The 21,758-nt window shown below is 42.2% G+C and overlaps 2 protein-coding genes across 10 annotated transcripts in view; both read right to left on the reverse strand.

Moving 5' to 3' along the window:
• Positions 1–8,462, reverse strand: part of FBXO30 (F-box protein 30) — a 37,656-nt gene extending 29,194 nt beyond the window's left edge. The window contains exons 1-3 of one of the 9 annotated variants that reach the window (XM_075924369.2): positions 7,941–8,462; positions 5,163–5,241; positions 42–180 (exon numbers count right to left, since the gene is read on the reverse strand). The gene's annotated coding sequence lies outside the window, so the exon portion shown is untranslated. Of the gene's footprint in view, positions 1–41; positions 181–2,267; positions 3,724–5,162; positions 5,242–7,936 lie in introns of those variants that run through there. The other 8 variants (XM_075924365.2, XM_075924364.2, XM_075924363.2 and 5 more) reach the window with 8 other exon arrangements.
• A 5,059-nt stretch (positions 8,463–13,521) lies between these two features.
• Positions 13,522–21,758, reverse strand: LOC149524694 (uromodulin-like). The gene is made up of 4 exons (XM_089777160.1): positions 21,616–21,758; positions 21,033–21,201; positions 16,255–16,375; positions 13,522–13,820 (listed from the first exon to the last, which is right to left on the reverse strand). Exons 1-4 carry the CDS (start codon positions 21,756–21,758, stop codon positions 13,648–13,650), a joined length of 606 nt encoding a protein of 201 aa, XP_089633286.1. The 3' UTR covers positions 13,522–13,647.

Raw genomic sequence — 21,758 nt, forward strand, 5'->3', positions numbered from 1 at the left:
CAATAAACTACTAAAGGACAGCTAAACCTGGAGCAGCATACCTAGTGCAGGGATCAGGCACAAAAACATTCTACCTGTTGAGAGGGTGGCAGAGTGAAGTCAGCTAGTGAGCCAGTTTGGCTTCATGAGTGTAGCACTTCTGAACTTGAACTCAGTAGAACTGCTTGAGTGTTGAAGACTCTGCAGAAGATGAAATTAAAAAAAAAGACAAAAGGGTGTCATTTTCTATTGTGAAGATGTCTCCCTAGACCACGGTCCTCTGAAGAGAGTTGTGTGCTTGCCCTATCAGGGACTGCACATAGGCTTGCATGACTAACATTTTACAAAATTCTATATTCCAAAAGGACAAATAAAACATTAGCTTTATTAATAAAGGGATAGGAGGACAAACTGATTTACCACCAAAGATGATAGGTTTTGCAACATTAGTCTAATGCCAGTTAGTAGACATGAGATTGCTGCTTCACAGATTTTAAGGCCAGAAGCATATGTTTATCTAGTCTGATCTCCTACATAACAACCCCTACTGATTTCACAAAGTGATTCCTACATCTAGTTCAAGAACTTGCATCTGGATAAGAACATATCTTTTAGTAAGACTTACAATCTTAGAATAAAAAATTCCAAATTATAAAGAATTTACCACCATTCATGTGTATAGGTTCCAAAGAGATTAATTACTCTGAATGTGTCTCATTTCAATTTCTAGATATTGGGCCTTGTTAAACATTTGTCTGCAGCACTGAAGAACCTTAAAACCTTCTTTGCCCTAAATATGCATGTAACCATGTACTGCGAGTAGCTTTAGAGGATATGGAACACAGGGAAGGTAAAAAACAAAGGGGAAAATGTTTCTTTTTAAGACAGTACCTCTCTCAGAAAAAACAATCCATAGGTGAATAAATAAGGCTCAGAGAAGGATCAAAATCTGACCTAAAGGAGGAATAAAACAGAACCCCCTTCTAGAACTTCTACCATTATTCCTTTCCCTTTTTCTTTGTCTCATGTGACCAACTTTCATTTCTAGGTTTTGAATCTTTTCATGCCTTGTCTGCTGTATTAAAGAGCCTTCTAAGTATTTAAAAAAAAAAACACGTCACCTCTGTAAACATATAGGCATGGATTGCTAATAGCATGGAAGGAAATGGAAAACAGGAGATATAAACAAAGGAGAGGGAAAGCATCCTCACCCTTTCTTTAATCTCACCACCAGTATGTAATCTACCAGATATATTTTAAATGAATCCTACAGAAAATAAAAGGATGAGGAAAGAAAAAAAAAAAAGACAGCAGTTTTTCTAGCTAGTATGCCACTATGTACTTCTCTGCAGTTGGACCAAGGAATTTTCCTATTTTTTTAAAAACCATAGAAGGGATTCAATGCACAATCATAAGAATAATTGTGCACCTGTGTTTATACTTATAAATGCAAAGATCTACATTAAATGCACGATGTTTGACTTTTTACCTACATTACCAACTACACACTTGTATATATGAAATATATTATTTCTGCAGAGTGTATTAAGTTTAATACTTTAATATTTCAATTCATGCATATTGTGGCAATTACACTGGAAAAATATCTAAATTCATGACCTTTGCTTAATTATATATGTCAATCATAAAATCTTATTGTAACATTGTTTCTGTGATTTTATACACAGACATTCATAGGGTTCCCATACTGGAATGAACAAGTATATTTAAATGCAAATTGAACATATGAACGTCTGACAAGCTAAATAAACAAGATATAAAACAGATAGGGGTACATAGGTACAAAAAAAATCAAGATGATCAGTCTTCTTAAGTCAGAGGTGGGGAGCCTTTTTTTGGGTTGGGGGCTGCTGACCCACAGAAAAGTCAATCAGGACTCAGACAAGTGAGAAGCAAAAAACAAAACAAAACAAACCACATTCCACCCTCACTGATGTAGCTCCCAACTGAGGAGAAAGACACTCCCCACATTACCCGTGTCTACCAGAACCTAGGGGGGCCCAGCCTAGTAGATTTTGTGTGCTCCAGCCCTCTGGTAGGGCAGCAGGGGGGGCTGGAACATCAGTGCAAGCTCCCCAATGGCGGGGTGGGGGAGGAGGGGCAAGAAGGAGGGCTCAATCTCAGGAAGTGGATCCAGGCAAGCCAGGGGCCACATCCAGCCCCTGGGCCTGAGGTTCCCCACACCTGCCTTAAGTTCATCCTATGTGTTAAAAGTTAAGAAAATTAACCTCCCTTAACTTCAGTATCATTAAACCATTCATACTCACTATAATTTAGTGCAGTGATCACCAACCAGTAGATTGGGATCTACTGGTAGATCTTGAAGCCTTTGGTAGGTGATCCTGACAGGTTTGGCCCGGAGGCTGTTAAGTGCTGGCACTTCATCTATACCTCTCAGCTCTGCCACGCTGCTCCTGCCCCCTCTGCCTTGGAGCTGCCCTTGAGCCCCAAGAGCCTCTTGCTTGCTGTGCAGGGCACAAGAAGAGGAGAGGGTGCTGATGTTAGGGTGCCCCTCCCTCTACCCAGTACCCCATCTCCACAGAGCAGAGGGGGGCAGGAATGGAGAGAGTTTGCTGCCTGCTTTTGGGAGTGATGCAGGGCCTGGGGATGGGTGGACCTGCCTTAGCCCCACTGCACCAACACCCAGAAGCCACCTGAGGTAAATGGTGCTTAGCTGGAGCCTGCATTCCAAACCCCAGCCCCAGTCCTGAACCCCTCCTGCACCTCAAACTCCTGCCCTATCCCTGAGTCCCCCTGCACCCAAACTCCTTCCCAGAAACTGCACCCATCCTGCACCCCAACGCCCTGTCCCAGGCTCAGCTAAGAACCCCTCCCACACTCCAACTCCTTTAGCCCAAGATCAGAGACCGCATCCCCCTCCCTCACACCCCAACCCTCTACCTGATAAAAGTGAGTGAGGGTGGGAGGATGGAGTGAGCAGAAGCGGGACCTTGGACAAGGGGCGGGAAGGAGGCGGGGCAAGAGTGTTTGGGTTTGAGATGGATCCTGGATTGAATTTAAATTCAAAAAGTGATCTCATGCTTAAAAAGGTTGGAGACCACTGATCTAGTGTGTTTTTTCCTTATTTTCCCTCTAAGTTTAAGAGCATCAGAAATCATAGGTCTTTTTTTTAGCAGGTAACTAAGTAATACGAAGCAGTGGGGGGAGGGGGGAGGGGGAAGCAATACTTTTCATTAAGTTTTAAAAAGCCACTTTTGAGATAGAAGTAACAATGGGATATGTAAGCCCCAAAAGTAACTTTCAGAAGGCTTTAAGGACATGTAAACTAGGGCTTAAAACTGAAGAGCTCTCTCAAATAGCTGCTAAACCATACCTAGGAATAGATGGAGCACACAATTGTGAATGTGTACTAATAACTGTCAAACATATCTTCCAATGCACCAACTGTTTTACAGTCACGGAATTAGAATGAAAAAGACTGTATAAAGAAAAAAAAAGGTTGGCTCTTCATCTTGTTTCGAAATTAATTGTAGAGGACAGTGAATCACCATTTTTCATCTATATTTGACAGTTAAAAACCAGAAGTATTTTCAAATGTCAGTAGTCATGAAACTAAGATATATAATTCATGGACTCCAACCAAGCATGCTTGTCCAAACTCTCTCAAGGGCTCATGATAATAGTGACTCAGCTAAAACACTGTTTTAAATACTGCAACGTACTGTGTTAAAGCACACACTAAAAAAATTGCCTCATTTGTTACTGAGCTGTCATTCAAAACTGTTATTCTTCTACATAAGCACATAAACATACCTGCTATTCTGGGCAGAGGAACTACTGATTCTATAAAAGATATACTTCTATACCACTCAAATTCACCTAAAAGATAAGTATAAGCAACTTCAACCAAGTGTTTGTTACATATTTTTTTTACTGACCATTACTTCTGTTAAGATTTTATGCTAAAAAGCAATACGCTTTCTAATTAGAAATTTAGCCCACAATTACTTTATAGTGGCTTTCAAAACACCATTTGACAGGATTTATCTCGTAGCTCTGCTTAGAACAATTGTTTTGCCTTTGGCAAACAAAAAAAATTGTTTCCTTCCACTGTCAATAAATAAGTGCATATTGTTGCATTTGCTTTGCATAAGTGTGCTATTAAAAGGTATTTCATGTGAAATATTGAGACATATCCTGGGTCAGCAAAAGGTACTTTCATAATTACTGTGTATACACAAAAAAATGTTACAGACATAAATTTTAAAAATTAGAAAATCCTAAAATTTAGGTTACCCATCCAACCTTAATTCTGCCCTCTTACGAGTATGCATTACAACACAGTCTTTGATTACATGGTCACATACTATTTTTAATAGGACTATTGTCTCATTCAGCGCAGAGAGGATGGACTATGCTCACAGAATGAGGCAGCTGTTTAATGCTACTTTTTATCCTCTGAAGGAGGCTCCTGAATACTAACCAAAATCTTAAGCGAACAAAGAATTGTTAATTCCTCATGGTCTTATCTAGGGTGTTCATCACCATAGTATTTAATTGACTAACAAATGAATTTATCTCCATTGTGAGATAATAGCATTATCCCCAGATGGGGGAATTAAGAGAAGAGATTTGCCTAACACCATACAAGTGATTTAGCAGTACAGATAGAATTATGATTCCTGACTAGGATGTAAATATTGATCAAAACAGTTAACCAGGCGTCAGTAAAACAGGAGCCGAGGCTGGCGCAGCTGGGATCCAGGACTGCAGGAACCAGGGCTGTGGTGCAGCTGGGACTGCTGGGCCCGGGGCCTGTTTGCCATGCAGCCCCACCTGTCTCCATGATCTGAGATTCTTGCCAGCTGCCTCCAAATGACTGGCAGTCTGGTTAACTGGTTACCAAGTAAGCATTCCTGTAAGTCTAATGTTTACTGGTTAACTGATTAACTTTTTACATCTCTATCCCTGCTCCTATACTCATACCTCCATGCTACATTATATTATTGACAGAGGTACAAAGCATCCACTTCATTTGCAGTGTGAGCACTCACCACTTCTGCTTATCAGGCTCCAAGTATTTCAAGTTGAGCACCCAGAAAATCAGAAATACATAAGCCGCCCCCTGGCAAAATTTTGGTTTCTGTGACTTGTGTAGCATCACATAGGAAGCAGAAGCAGAGATAAAACTATGTTCTCACATGGCATTCACCTGCCTTGAGCATGAGACCATCCTCTGTTTTCTTGAAGCATCTTCCTTTCTTCTCTATCTTCCCATTTCTGCAACGAATGAGGCAGAGATCATATAAAAAGGACTCACATAAGCCTCATTCATTCTTCAGCAATTAATAAAGTAATGCTTTTGTAGGAAAAAAAGGTATGTAATCATGTAATTAAAGACTACTATAATGTAAGAGGGCTGAATTAAAATTACATGGACAGCCTACATTTATAGACATGTTTCAGCTTTTAGCTGTTTAACTTTATACTCTAAATAATATTTTAACAGTTGTGTGTATGTAATTTCTTATTACCTTTATTAAAAACAAAATTACATGCAAATATTAAAATCTCACTATTGTTTCACCTGCAGAAATTGAAACTTAAGCCTTCAAAGGTGCACAGGTTGAGCTATAGGATTAGTTATTACCTGGCAGTGACAGTAAGTTGTTATGCTGGGTGATATGGGAGATTCTCTGGGTCCAGAACATAGAGTAAGGGAAAGGAACCTAGTCATCTCTTTCCCACTTCCTGGGGAGGTTATCTGCTTCCTGGCTAAATTCTCCCTAAGCTGCAAGGCCACTCCATGCTGGAGCACAGAGCTGCAGCAGGGAGAGGTCTCTCCCCCCAAAGACCGCAAGCTGCCAGGGAGGGTGGGGAGGAGCCCCTTCCCTATGTCCCTAGTATCAAGCTGCAGTGACAAAGGGAAGGGGGATGATCCTCGCCATCCCCAACAGGAAGTCAGATCAAGTAAGCCGAAGCCCAACCTCTGACCCCCTCCCCCACCTTGACCGCCCCCCAACCCTGCTGGCCACCAAAGGGCATACCACCAGTTCAGAGCCTCTATCCCCCCCAGCACCACAACCCTCACCCCAGAGCCTACCTCCTGCACCCTAAGCCCCTCGTCCCCAAGCCCCACCCCAGAGTCTGCACTATCAACCAGAGCCCTTGCATCCCAACTCTCTGTTCCAATCCTGAGCTCAACGCCAACTTAGACCTCACACCCCCAGCCAGTGCTCTCACACTCCTGCACCCTAATCCTCTGCCTCAGTCCTGAGCCCCATACCACACTCAGAACCCCTTGGTCTCACTCCCATCACATGAAATTTTGTTACATGTGCCAATTTGAAGGTGATGGGAAAATTCAGAAGAAAAAAAAAAAAGAGGAACACTGCTCCCTGGACTCCTAATGCAGCATGTGCTGTAGCTATTTAATTTGACATGTTAATAATACCAACAACAGAAGAGAAATGTGGATTTGAAAAACGTTTCTCAGACAAATCTGAATGGAATTTGAGGGTCTAAAGAAAAGAACATTTCCCCAGCTCACAGCTCTGTCCCAATCAAATTTCAAAGGGCTGCCTTAGACAACATAGATTTTACAGCTTCTCAAAAACAGGTTGCATGGGGTTTTATTACAGCTACGTTTTCAGCAAAATCACTCGACAGCTCCTCCCTCCTATGTTTGTGTTCATTATAATTTTTATAGAACTATAGGGCTGGAAAAGATAGACTCGAGAGGTCATCCAGTGTTTCTCAACCTTTTTTTTTACAAAATACCTTCCCCCCCCAAAAAAAAGACCTCCTATACCTAGTTTTCAGACACACAATTTTTTTTCTACCTTTGCAACATATTTGTTTAAACTTAATTGTAGCCAGGTGAGCGATGAAATTTTTGAGTGTAAAAAGTATAAAAATAATTAAGCACTGTAAAACTTAAAACAAAAAGTCAATTCTCTCCAAATTTCAGTTGTGTTGATGACTTCTCTTGGCTACTCCTAAGGATACTCCTACCACTTGTTGAGAAATACTGATCTAGTCCAGTTCCCTGCACTCATGGCAGGACTAAGTATTATAGTCCTGCTTATACTTTATGTTTATACAGGAATAAGTTGCCTCTTTTCAGGTCTCTCAGAAAATGTGATTTCAATGGACTAAGAAACTGAGACACCAAGTCTTCTCTTAGATATCTGGACTCACTTAACATGGACACGGACACACACTTCAACAATAATTCAGAATTATCTGCCCACTTTTGTATGAATAAAAGAGCAACACTGCTTTGTGGAGCAAAGGCTGACTTCCTGTATTTGAATCACACCCAATAAAATAGGACTCTAGCCTTATTTTTTGGGCGCTACTGCAATGCATACGTTTATTAATATTAACAGTGATGGGGAGGTTACATGGGGGGGGGGGGGGGAAGCGGCCACACGGTGAATGTCTCCCCATAGCCATTGTTTGCTCCGCCAGAAACCTACCCAGAGAGTGGCCCATAAAGGGAAAAGGGGTGGGGAGCGAGAGAGGAGGGGCGGAGCTAATTCGCCAGCCACCCTAAATGGCATGTTACCATCACATATGCTCCCGCCGCAGGCTGCGATCGGTGTTAAACCCCAGCAGCCAAGGGAAGGGTGACACGATACCCCTCCTGCCCGGCGCGCACGCCCCCCAACACAGCCCCGCGGGGCTGTCACTGCCGGGCGGGGCCGGCCTCGGAGAACCCCGCTGTTCAGCCGGGAGCGCCCCCCCGGGGCGGCAGGGGGAGGCGGCAGCCCGACCCCGGATCGTGGGGAGCAGTGGAAACACCCCCCCCCCATGGGTCTCGCCCTTCGCAGCCCCGGGCACGGCCGGGAGGGGGAGGGGTGATTTTGTCACTGCCCCAGACCCGGCCTAGACACCCTGCCCCCCTTTGCCACTGGCGGCGCCGACGGGGAAGAGGCGGACCCAGAAGAGAACCCGTCCCGGACCCGGTCACTCACCCTCCGATCCGCGGCTCCGTCTCGGGCAAGGCTCCGCGCGGCCCCGCTACGGGTCGCTGCTGTCTCCAACCGGCGGGCGGGCGGGCACGCGCGCGTACAGAGAGCGAGCAAGAGAGTCCCGACGGCCCCCCGGATTCGATCCGGTTCCGGGATGGAGGAAGGGAGAGTGCGCGCGCCGACTCCCCCCGCCCGGGACTGGCACTGCCGGCAGCGTCTTTCTCCCCCAGGTCCATGCAGTGGGGGCAGGGCGGGTCACCGGTGACGCCATGACGCACGGCGGAGGGGGGCGGGACGAAACTTCTCACTGAAGTGAGCGCGCGTGCGGCGCGTTCAGTTCCCGGATGTTTCCTCCCCCCGCCCTTCTTTTGTGGGCTGGTTGGGGGTAGCCCTGAGTTCGGAGGCGGGCGCTGGTCCGTTGAGGGGTGAAGCTGCTGTCACCCTGCGAGGGTTCTGCCCTGGGTGCCGCGCGCAGCGTCCCTGCCCCGCCTCCTCCGCCCTCCACGTTCTTAGAAGCCAGAGTCCAGCTGCGCCCGCGGAGTCTCCCCAGGCTGCGGGCGGGGGTAGGGCGGTGACTTGCAGTGAGCGTGGAGGGCGGTGTCCGTGTTTTGTGCCGGGTCATGATTTACACGGGCACGTGGTTCCATGTGACCGCTTATGGAACCTGGGATCAGAAAACTTTTTAAAACAATTGTTGGCATTTGAAATGTGTTCCCAGAATAAGGGGTGACATGGCTCGAATTTAAATCCCACCACCGGGAGGAAAACGGGGGTGAGCAGAGTAGGCACAAGCGTGCTGATCTTTCCCAGCCCTTCTTCCAATTCTGAAGACCTCCACTCAGGCAAACTCTTTTTGAAGGGTCAGATGCAGAGAGATGCAGAATACTTAATGTGAATAAGAGCTATGGGTGCTCAGCATCTTTCTGCATTTAGTCCATAGTTATGAAGTGTATTGTAAGAAATACAGACTAGAGGCATGGCTTTTTAGTTAGACTGGTAGGACTTCTTACTAGTTCCAAGAACAACAGACATGGGATACTCTGTATTTTTTTTTGTTAGTCCTGACATTAGGGAGTTATTTTAAAATAAACTCCCTTATTTTGAAATAAGTGGAGTCTCAGCACTGTTCAGCCTGTTATTGTGAACTAATAGGCTGATTATTTTAAAATCTGTACTCCAGCTTTCCTCAGGGAATAAGCTTATTTTGAAATAGTTATTTCGGGAGTTATTTTGAATTTAGTTATTTCAGAATAATTTCCTAGTGGAGACATGCCTGTAGGTGCTAGAGGATGACTTTGGTTTGGTTTGGTTTTTTTAATACACCAAAGGTTCCATATAGACATGGAACACGGTTTAATGACAGGGATCATATTTGCTTGTAATGAATATTTGCTAGTTTTTCAACATTTACAAAAAGCCTTGATCCTGCATTCAGATTCCAGTTGAGAGATCTTTGTTTCTGCATAGATCTGATTACAGTATCAAGATATACAAATATCCCACCTAGTAAGCTTGAGAAGACAGTAAGGACTGGCTCCATGCCTATCTACAAAAGCCAAAACAAAACACCTTCATAAGCAGACAACTACAGAGATTCTCAAGGAGTTGAAGAAAATTCAACTCTCACTATTGGCACTGTATCTTCATTTAGGTTGGTGCAGCCTATGGGAGTTTTTGTAGTACTGCTATCTTCAACTGGGATTGTGAATTGAATTCTATGTGTAGCTAAATCAACCTAGCTAAACCTTTATTTGTAGACTCCTAAACATTTCAAATGGAGGTGTAGACCCCTTTGGAAATCTTAGACATTGCTTGCAGACCTCAGATTGAAAACCACTGCTATGGTAACACCACCTTTTGTGAACTTCTTAGTCTGCAAATTCCTGGAGTGCACAATCCAGTTGAAAACTACTGCTAAACAGAATTTATGCTTTCTATTGCCAGAATGCTGTGGCAGGACTCCTGGGCTATGTCTACACTCCCGGCTTCTTGCATCAGAAATATGCAAATGAGGCTAAGCGTGGAATATCACCGAGCCACATAAGAACAGCCGTACTGAGTCAGACCAAAGGTCCATCTAGCCCAATAGCCTGTCTGCCGACAATGGCCAGCACCAGGTGCCCCAGAGGGGTGGACTGAAGACAATGATCAAGCGATTTGTCTCCTGCCATCCGTCTCCAGCCTCTGATAAACAGAGGCCAGGGACACCATTTCTATCCCCTGGCTAATAGCCTTTATGACCCTAACCTCCATGAAATTATCTAGCTTCTCTTTAAACTCTGTTATAGTCCTCGCCTTCACAGCCTCCACTGGCAAGGAGTTCCACAGGTTGACTACACACTGTGTGAAGAAGAGCTTTCTTTTATTAGTTTTAAACTCATTTGCATGCCTAATGAACCACCATTTTTACAGAAGAGGCTCTTGTGTCAGAAGGAGCTATCTACGCTGCCCCTTCTTGCACAAGAAAAACCCTTTTGCACAATGCCGTTATTCCTGAAAATAATTGGCATAACGGCATTGCACAAGAGGGTTTTTCTTGTGCAAGAAGGGGCAGCGTAGATAGCTCCTTCTGGCGCAAGAGCCTCTTCTGCAAAAATGGTGGTTCATTAGGTATGCAAATGAGGCTCGGCAATATTCCATGCTTAGCCTCATTTGCATACTTCTGACACAAGCAGCTGTGAGTGTAGACATAGCCCTGTTGAGATAGGGGATCTCCTTGTCCTAATTTTTTGAATAGGGGGAATCATTTTCAAGTACATGGGCTTTTTTGTTTATATCCTTGGCTCATCTCATCTGTATATGTGCAGTCCCTCAGGGCAGAATCCACCCTTCCATTAAGACATTAGTGGACTTGCTCAGACTCAGCTCTCCCCCTTTGATCCACCAACCAACATTTCCATGAACAGGGTTACCATTTAGGGTAATCACTCAGTATGGGTGCAATCACATAGTTGGCATTCTGTGGTTTCTAAAGTATGGTACTGCCATCAGCACAATAGGCAGTGGTTTCCATTGCTTCGTGGTCCAGAAGGCTGAGAGGGTTCTGTGAGTAAGTAACTGTGAAGGCAGTTTTCTGATGGCTCAGGTCCAACATGAATGAAACTTCTCTGTGGTAACTTACTAAGGGAAAATGAGTATCTGTAATTGGACCAGTATTATTTTGTATGTTGAATCCCATTAAAGTTAGTGGTAGCTTGGAGTGAGAATTATGCAGATTCCTAATGTTATCCGGTTCTTTTTACCAGTCTGAAATAAAAACTCTGATCCAGAGCCTAGCTATTCAGTTATGTGTGTAGGCTCTGAGAAACTCCTGCAAATTAGTAACTGTGAGTAAAATGTTAGACATTTCCAAGTCTACAAACACGTTCAGATCATTTGCCAAGAATCAGTCGTCTTGCATGCCAATTGTTCCCATAAATTTTAAAATATATAAGCACTCTCTCAAGTTGATATAAATACCCAAGTTCAGAATAGTTTTTCTCTTGCAAAGATTTGTGCATGGGAATCTTGTGTACATCAAAAGTATTTTAAATTTTGCTATAAATATGAAAATAGGTACAAATGCTTTCAACACGTATTTGCAATTGATGCAAGTGTGCAAGCATTTCCATTTATTAGGGTGTAAAAATCAAAATTTTAGTATCAAATTTTGCCTGCAGATTTGTATATGCAAGTTCTACTCTTTGTAAGCTCAGATCTCAGAAGGGAATATATATGTAAACAATACTATACCAAGACCTCATACCAAGTTCCAAATACACATTGTGGGCCAACTTTTCAAACACAGGCACACTGGAAGATTTGATACCTCGATTTTTAAAAAAAAAAAAAATCCCCATGGTGGCACTTCACAATCCTTTCTAGCAAAGCCCATCTGTGCCAGTTACATCAAACAGTAAAATAGTAAAATGGGTTCCTTTTGTAATGTCATTGAATAGCAACAAATCTAAGGGCTTACTCCATTTAGCTTACTGACATTGTAAGAGAAGTGGTTTGAGAAGGTCTCATGATCTATTGGATTCTCTTGCTGTTGCCTCAATGCACTCTGCCCTTAATCAAAAAAGGCCTGTTTCCTTGTAGGAAAATAGTGCATGTTTAACCCCTTTTTACATTACCATTGTGACGGAGTCAGGGTCCCTCCCTGCTTTCAATTCAATTATTCCCACACCTAGTTACAATAGTTATAACTTGTAGAGAGCCAGCTGACACTTGAGTTTCTATAACAAATTGTGGCCTGTCTAGTATTTTAACACCATTATGGGAATGGGATTAGGTCTACTTTGCTCATTTTGATCATGAGGTAACCAGGTCCCTTGAATCAATCAAAAAGTGTTAAGTAGCAAGATACAAAGGATTAATACTCATCTCAAAGAATGCAGAAACTTAGTTTCTTCTTGTACTTTGAACTAAAATGTGCCCATGAATGAAACTTGTTGACTTGGAAGAGTAGAACACTGACGACTTTGATGATCCTGCAAATAAGCGATGGGAAACCTGGGATGGTGAGTGGGTCACACAAGTGACTCTCCTTCATCTCAGTGGGCTGCAAGTCATAACCAAGATGTCTCCCGCGATAGGGTAGTTTTGCTAACTGCGCTTGCATACCTAGAATTTGCCGGGTGTGACGGTTGAACCATAGCAGCATTTTGATTGGATGCAGAGGCAGCCGGATTAAGGGGGGGGCTAGCCAGGCAGCTGCCTGGGGCGCCAACCTAGGAGGGGGCGCCTGATGGCAGCTATAAGGGGCACCGTGCGCCTGGCCGCGCAGTGCCCCTTAGAGCTGCCATCAGGTGCCCCGGGGTCGGAGGCCGCACAGCGCCCCTTAGAGCTGCAATCAGGTGCCGCACGCCCGATTGCAGCTGTAAAGTGCGCAGCACACCGGGGGTAGGGGCTGTGCATGCGCTGTGCGCCCAGGGGTGGAGTCACCCAATGCGTCACGTGTCCACTGCCTGGGGCGCAGGAATGGCTCTATGCAGAGGGAGTGCATGGCTTAAACAGTTAATGTTGCATGCAATCAGCACACACCTCACTTCACCACCCCTTGCTTTATGTGCATGTCATTTTAGTAACACCAGTAGGAAAAAAAACCCTAACTGAATGGAAACCAGTGGAATCTGGCAGCCCTGTAAAGGGGCAACAGTAAACAAAATATCTTGTGAACCACACAGAAAACCCAAATGGGCTGCATGTGGCTCACAAGTTGCAGATTTTTCACCATTGCTGCAAATGATACTTTTGATACTATCACAGTAACTGAACAGTGGCAGTTTAAGTGTCTGTTCCACGACTTCTACCAGTGACTCCCCTTTAGTCAGAAGCAGGCTGTTTATCTTTGCGACAGTGGCCAGTTGGTGATTATGTCATAACAATTGGGATGGCCTTTTTGGGTAGAATAGGAGGAGGTGAAATATATCTGGGTTTTCTAAATAGAGGGAAATGACTAGTCTGTGGTACATTAAAATACCCAGAAAACATAATTAAAGGTTTTCAGCACACATTTCTTTACCTGTTTATAATCAATTGTACTATCTTTTATGAAAATGAACACAAGAATAGAGCCTTATTAATAATATGTGAACTTTAATTGAATCATTAATAACAATTATTTACATGTATAAAATAAACATTAATCTGAGATCAACACCCTATTTGTCTTCATGACCCTTGCTGCAACTCAGGTCAAATGCTTTAAGATGCGGGGATCATCTAATCATGATGCTGCTTCTGAGTTATGAAAATATGATATAATCAGCTGAGGTTCTATAGGAGGGTATGCTCTTCTTGACTTAAGCAAAAGTGCTCCAAAGACTCCAGTTAAAACTAAAAATGCCATTAGCACTCCTCCAAGGATCCAGGTTTCAACTGGTGTAAATTCTCCTCTATCTGGGGGGAAAAGAACAGAAAGGATTTACAAAGGTCTTCTCTATCATCAAATCCATCTGAAAATATTATAACTTAGGACAGAAGGTGTTTTTCCAGTCTTAAAAGTATAAAAAATCATTAGGATCCAATTCTGAACCCAGTTTACAGAGCTCAATGAATACATAAGCTGCAGAAGGCCAGCAAAAGGAAGGGCATCAGACTCACATATCTTGGGAAAAGTTAGCTTGATTTGTAATGGCAGGAAGAAAGAAACCACACCTGAAATTCAGGTTCAAGCAGGAGGTGAAGTGTGAGACTCACAGCCATGTATTATGTAGACTAAGAATTCTGTTGTATGGCCATTCCCTGAGGCTACAAAATTCTGTTGTGCGGATATACCCTGAGTCTTTGTATGTCCAGTGTGGTCTATACTAGGATTGGATTCTATTTGATGAAAATGGAAGAAGTCTTCAGATAAAAATCCCAAACCTAAAAATGCAGATATTGGGCTTTATTCTCATGGATACTAATGCCCCTTCCACTCTGCTCTGACAGTGTAAAGGACTATAAAGGGAGTGCAGCTATGATTCATGTTCACTTTAAAGCCTTTTCACATAGCCAGAGTTGTGTAATGTGGCCTTATATAAACAAGAAACAGGAGATCCCCGGAAAGTAGTTTACAAAGATTACACCAACATCAATATTCATTTTTTTGACCTAGGGATGTTTTACTCCACTCTCACAGTGGAGGTGAGCATAAATGTAAAGTGAGTGTAGAGAAGGTAGTAGCATAATTGTATTTAGACACACTCTGAGGCCCTTTTGCACTGCCAAAATAGACCTTAGTGAATATAAGGAACAGGCTATTCAGTTTAAGAACATAAGAACTGCCATATGACATCACACCAATGGTTCCTCTATTCCAGTGAATACGTAGGATACTTGCTTTGGGTCACTCTCATTACTGGCACTTCAGGGACTACAATGGAAAAACCAGGCAGTACCGATGGCCCATCAGCCAGAGACATGAACTGTAAAAGAACGTAACCTTTCTTCAAACACGTGTCAGCCTAGGAAGAATGGCTACAAGGACCCTACAGAGACATGTGACCATGTCACCTGATATTGGAACCCATCTTAAATTCTGTACTTTTCCATGAGAAGCTGGGATGAGGTCAAATTATGAAACAAAGGACTCCTGGCTTATACAAATCCTATTTAAGGGTGGGAAGTCAGGTAATCTAGGTTGTCAGTTCTCAGCTACTCCCCCCCGCCCAAGATGACTGCTGGAAACAACTAAGATTGAACTGGGAGAAGGGAATTGGCCCACAGTGGAAGGATGTCTGGCCTGTGAACAAGATTATTAGAACCACATTTAGGGTGAGATCTTACATGTAACTAGTTTTTTTAATGTATCTATCTTAGATTGCGTGTTTTGTATTATTTTCTTAGTAATTTCCTCTGCTCTATTTGCTACCTCTTTGACAATTTAAAACACACCTTTTCTTAGTTAATAAACTTATTTTTGGTTTATAATATAACCCAGTTTATGTAATTTCTAATGGGGGTCAGTGAGAGGCTATGTATACCTACCTTCATAATGAGGAAGAAGGCAAATTTTATTTAAATTGGGGTTTGTACCCTAGGAGGGAAGGGGGAGCAGTGAGCATCTGGGTGCTGAGTTTTCCCAGAGCTGTTCTCAGTGTTTGTATCTGCAGCTGGATGTGGCCTTGCCCATGGGTTTTGCTAGTGGAGGCCTGGGTCAGCAAGCCCCTTAACTGAGGGACTAGGTTGGCAGAGAAGGGAGTCTCAATAGTGTCTAAGCACCTCAGGGGTCTCAACCTGTCACATGCCCTTTTCCCTTGTATGATATCTCAAGGCCCTCTGATTCTCAGATACCATCTCTATTAGCTGACCATCAGCGTAGAGGAATTTTTAGAACTAACTAAAAGATTTATTGAAAGCAATGAACTGATAACAAGTTCTTTATGCGTGAAATTACTTCATTTTTCTACAAAACTTAGATGAATTCACTGGCAGCTTTCCTTTTTTTAAAAAAAGTCATTGTAAGTTAAAGCAACATAGAATGAATTAATCAAATACATCAGAAAACTCATATTTATGGTTTCCATCACAGCTCACTCATAATAAGGCATAATGCCATATGAATGACAACATAAGTTATCAATGATAACTCCCAATGACTTCACTGGGGGAGTTTAAGCTGTTCAGAACCATCTAGGAACTGGTACATACTGATAATTAATGTGAATTGGTCAAAGAAGCTAAGTTGTCTGTGTATTCATGAATTTTAATTTTCTGGATTTTGTATGTTTAAAAATAAAACCTTCCTGTTAAACATTTATGATTTTTTTAAAGTAAAATATGCCACAAAGGATCACATCAGTCTACATAAAACATTATGTTTTGAAACATGGTTTTTTAAATCATGTACCTTTATTAGTTTCTCCATCATCTGCCAGCTTTCTCTTGATGGGACCATATGAGACTGTGTGAGTAAGAAATAGTGTTGTTTCTCTTTTATTTCTGGTTATTTTACCATAATTAGTACAATTCTGTTAAAAAGAAATTGCAAACAGTAAGTATCCGTGCATATATGATCCTCAAAGGTAGGTCAAGAATTTACACTTAAAACTACCTGGTAAACACAAGCCTCTGATGAGATGAAGGAGCATCAGAATTGAGCAATGCTCTGAAGAGCAGTGTCTGAGATGAGCAGAGTCATCTTGCTCCAAGAGAGGGCAGTGACAACCATACACACACATCAGTATATCATACGCTCAATACTTAAGACAGAGCTTGTCCTGGAGTCCAAAGCAAGAGTATCTGCTGTTCAGGAGACTCTTATTGGAACACAAACCCTTATCATGTAGGTCACTGGCTCAAATTCAGGTCAGGTCAGGTCAGATCAGTAGTGACCGGATCTTGCTCACAGATGCATGTGCTTCTCTATGCTGAAGAGTAGTTTTGTTAAACTCAGTGGGGTTACCTGTGAGCAAAGCTACATTGTTACCATCTGTTAGCTGTGCAGTTGCTTGTGAGAAATTAATTTAGTAGGTTCAATTTTAGTGGACAAGGAGAAAAAAGCCACTGTGCTAACTGGCACCCTTTATGTTCTTCTGAGCAGAGACAAAGGACTAACTAGACTTGATAGTTGAAGTGCCCTCTTACCCCTACACAGTTTAGCATTAGGGAAGTATGGGGAAGTTTGTAAGCTGCTGATTGTTCTGTAGTTATTTTCTGGATAAACTGGCAGCAGAGGAAAATACACTCCAATCTTTTACAAACATCAAAGTAACTTAGAAAAACAAAAGACTCCCTTAAATCTATGTGTTCAAAATAAGTTATCTACAAATGAATTTGCAATGATCTGTGTGTGTAGAAAAATTAAATAGAATAAATCATTGTGTGTATGTGTATACACAAACACATGCACACCCCTTATGTTCTCTCTCCGTTGTTACATATGTATATATTTATATATATGTAACAACAACGAGAGAACATAAGATGTTTCAGGACATTTGATCACAAACTATAGGGTTCTTATCTGATACCTTAATGCATAATTTCTAGCAGTACTTATATTTCAGGTCTGGCACTAATAAAATACTGGATATGGAAGTAAATTGAAATGTAGTTTTTAGGCTGCAGAACATTAAGCATTTTGATAATAATTAAAAAGATTTGGGGATTACAACAAGCCCCTGAACCCATGTAGGAGGCATCTGCTCACTTTGCAGCCTTGTGTTCTTAGTTCTTTCTCTCAAATATTAACAAGTTTGGCTAAAGGAAAAGATCCATATTAGTTTATCTAGTGCAAATAAATGCTATTCTCTAGCAGAGCTTAATCTCATAGAGGAAAATTTTATATACCCACTAGGAAAGCATAGTTATGGTTTAACTTTTGGTGCATTGCAGATGTAAAGAAGAGTTGCTGTTAGAATAAGAATGGCTAGCACTCGGTTGGCATCACATAAAGCTGGAGTGGATAAATCACAAGTGGATAAATCAGGAGTACTTCTGCCAGACACAGAGCTCTCAGTAAAAAACATTGACAAGCTCCAGAAGTGAGTAATCCTGCTGGGAAGGAGACGTGGCTGGGGTAGCAATAGGACAATGAATATGCAGATTTTAAAAAACTGTTTTGCACACCCAGAAGGAATAATGTTCAGATACTAATAAACTTGGCCTCTCTCATTTATACCCCAAAATAAACAATGAGCTTGAGCCGGCCAAAATATTCCTCCACGGCTGCTGTTCCCTGGAAACTATACAAACCCTTTAGTCTCTGCAGTCATGGAAGAGAAATCTCTAGTGTGATGTCCTGCATTCACAGGCCAAACCTGTCATCCTGTACTTTCCTCTGTCCAACGACAAAATTAGAGGCTTCTCCCAGCCCAAGTTTTATATTGGCAATCTAGTTCTTGGGGATTATTTTGGGGAATTCCACTTAGCAATGATAGGGAATCTCAACATTCTTGTGGGAGACTGGGTTCTTCCCCAGTACTCAGTAATCTGGAGGGGGCATATTGAAAGGTTTATATATCTGAATAGCTGTACAATTTGGGAGATGAGAATTTAAAAAAACAAGGATCAGGATTCAAGAAACCTTCTGCATCCATAACAAAACAAAGATCAGGAGGCAGAAATTCTATCCCTTTCACTCCCTTGCAACACGCTCGGGACTGGTCAGCTGCAAAGACAGAAATAAAGCTCTCTTCATTGGTTGGGCTCTGAGCCCATCAATCCCGCCACTTACAACAGTGCAGGGAAGTTACCAGGGCTGTAGTTATTCCCTCTTGTTCATAAACACATGGTGCTGCTGCTGGAGCTTTGTGAATGTCCTGTGTCGTGGGAGTTGTGCAGATCTGTAGGAAGAGGATTGGCTCATTTAATATGTGCGGCCACAAAGCCTTTACTTAAAGTCTCCTATGACTTTTCTACTAAGGAACTGGGATCCACATACTCCCAACATTTGCAGTGCCGGTCCATGTAAGCATTTTCATCTGGGTCAGGCTTTAACGGGTCCCAACCCATAGATTAGACTGTCAGCATGCACAATTTCATCTTGTTCCAAAACCTAGTTAGCAGGTAAAGGACTAAAAAAATCTACCCAACACTAGAGCCATATTCAGTCATGACATAAAAGGGTTTAGTACAATGGTTTTTGAACTATGGTATTTCCCTATAGTATTGTAATTTGTTATGCTAGGTCTGAATTTTGTCCCAGATATTTAAGACCTGATTCTCACTTACATCAACTTTACATGTGAGTAAGTCTATTGACTGCAGTGGATTTACTTGGATTTATACCAGTATACATGAAAAGAGATTCCAGGTCAAAAGAGGCTGGGCTTTTATTTAGAGGTTATAAATTGTTATCTGGGCAGCTTATAAAAATCAGCTAATAGAGCTAGGAGTGTAGCAACAAATGACACATGTATCAGGGAACAGATGCATACCCTAAATGGGCTGTGGCAGATTTTACTTGTGCTGAGATACTGTCTTGTGTGACTTTTAGACAAAGCACCTGGTTTATCAGAATCAGTTTCCAAAATGTCATACTGATTTCCTCCTTGATTACTTCCCTCGCTTGGTATGTCATCCGGGTAGCTTTTTCTGATGTAATTCTTAAGGAAACAAATCTATGTACAAAGCCTGTCATCATTTTGCAGCTGCTGTTAATGTTAAAACAATCTACCATCAAAAATCATTCACAATGATACTGCATTCTGTATCAATGTCAGAAAAGTACATAGCAAATTATACTCTATCTTGCTTTGTGGTATCAGAATGTTTTCTCTCCTGTTTCATATGGCAAACAAAGATCTAATCAATCTCCTTGCTATTATAGTGAAAGTTGTGTTATCCGCCACTCTGATACCCAGAAAACTTTGTTAACCGGCATTGCCCCCAACCACAATACCACCGCGTCTTCAAGCCGCCTGTCTGACTCCTGCCTGTCTAGCCAGGAGCTAGACAAGTCGCACTGCGGGGCTTCTGACAAGAGGCACTGCAGGCACCTCCTTCTTCCTCAGCCTGCCTCCAGCTGCCGGGAGACAGATCTTCCAGTAGGGGGCAAGGGCAGAGCAATAAGCTTTGTTAACCAGCACATTCAAATAACCAGCAACCCCCTTTCCGAAGGAGTGGCGGATAAAAAAGCTTTCACTGTAATATAATATAAAATTCAGCTGTGTGGACAGTTGGAAGGAAGAGTGTTGTTCTGAGGTAGAATATTGCTCCCATTTAAAAACTCATTTTCTATGTCATGAGCTGATAAATTGTCATCTGAGTACTGGTAAATATCACTTAGTTATAGCACCTCTATGATCAACTAATATTTCATGCTTTTTCCCATATTATCTGATGAAAAGAATGCAATCTCTGCTATATATTTTGCTATCATATTGACATGTTTGAGTTAAGCTGCAAGCTTCCAGCAGAAGGGCCCTTTTATATGTGTTTGTACAACACTAGGTACATTAATGATGCCTTAAAAACAGTATTAAAAATCAATCCAAACTATGTGCCCATCCTCCGGCAAAATACTCTTTGGGGTCAATGGGACTGTTGCCCTGGCAGTTCTGAATTAGGGCCACTGGATGACAGTAATGAGTATTTTTCATTTTCAAATTGCTATACAAACAATTTCTCATGACAATGCTGAGAGTTAGGCAAATGTGATGGCAGGCAGGGACACTACCTTGTCCTTAATGAGTAATGAGTTAAGCTCAACTTTCCCTCCCTTCAAACAGGGGAAGAACTAAAAATGGGCTACTTGGGAGACAGTGGAGGGAAACACCAGCGGGAATGGAGTTCACAAGAATTGGAGAACTAGAGTGAAACTCTGGCAGAGGAAGTTTGCTGTTACTCTTTTGTACTAGGTTAACTTGATTTGATTTCTAGTTATAAATATTAGCCTTAAATAAAACCATGTTGACGGCTCCTGGGTTTTGTTTCTGATAAGTCATTCCGACATCTTGCACTAAGGATTACTCTTCTAATTTTGTAGATGGGAAAGCTGAAGCAAAGGGCTAGGTGTCTTGCTCAAGGCCACACATCAAGTAAGTGGCAGAGATTAGAATTTAGACACTCATGATTTCTAGACTTGCCTCAGTCTATTAGACAACATAGCTCCTCCACTTAGAATGATAATAATAATCCCACTCCCAATCCTCATGCACACATGGATATATAAAAAAAACTTACTGGCTTGCAAACAGCTGCTGAATTGTGACAAATCTGAACTGTGCAGTGCAGGAAAATGTCTTTGTAAGAGATGCCCACAAACTTGAACATATGAATCCTAAACATTGCTTCTGCACCTTCGCCATTCATTATTACTGACAGTGTTTCATCTTTGACAATGTGTGGGCAGCTATGTAGGATAAAAGATATTAAATAATTAGCTCTCAAGGGCCATAAATCTTTGGCATTCATTCATCTGTGTAATTATATCAGACACTAGAGAAGATTTAGCCAAACAGTGTCTCAGTCAGATGGCTGTCTTGCTGTTTATGAATCCCTCACATTATTCCACTTGAAAGTAGGAATAAAAGATCCTCCGGAAAAGGGTTTATTTTCCGGAGAATCACGTCTAGACTGGCGCTTTTCTCCGGCTTATCCCCAAGCGGGAAAAAAGCGACAGCCATGTAAATGCAAATACCGCGGGGAATATTTAAATCCCCCGCAGAATTTGCAATTGCGATGTGCTACATTAGCATCCCTTTTCCGGAAGGGATGCTAGTGTAGACCCAGCCTTAGAGTATCTTCACTTGATGGTTGGACTCACCATAGGGCAGATCCTACTCCCAACTCACGCTTTGGCTGCTTAACATCATGACAGCAATATTGCTTGGAAAATCTTTGATAAAGCCATTTTCCATCAGAGAATGCATTTGACAATGTTGCAATATCCCATTTTGACGTTTTCAT

This window comes from Pelodiscus sinensis, chromosome 3 (genome assembly GCF_052426305.1).
Source record: "Pelodiscus sinensis isolate ZL-2025 chromosome 3, ASM5242630v1, whole genome shotgun sequence".
NCBI classification, from domain to species: Eukaryota; Metazoa; Chordata; order Testudines; family Trionychidae; genus Pelodiscus; species Pelodiscus sinensis.

Excerpts from the sequence above, each read along its gene's own strand:
- LOC149524694 (XM_089777160.1), bottom strand. The coding sequence starts at position 21,758 with ATGAAAACGTCAAAATGGGATATTGCAACATTGTCAAATGCATTCTCT. Across the intron at positions 21,202-21,615 it reads GGAGTAGGATCTGCCCTATG|CTGCCCACACATTGTCAAAG; the intron begins GTGAGTCCAACC and ends TATCCTACATAG. Across the intron at positions 13,821-16,254 it reads TGATGGAGAAACTAATAAAG|ATAGAGGAGAATTTACACCA; the intron begins GTACATGATTTA and ends TTTTCCCCCCAG.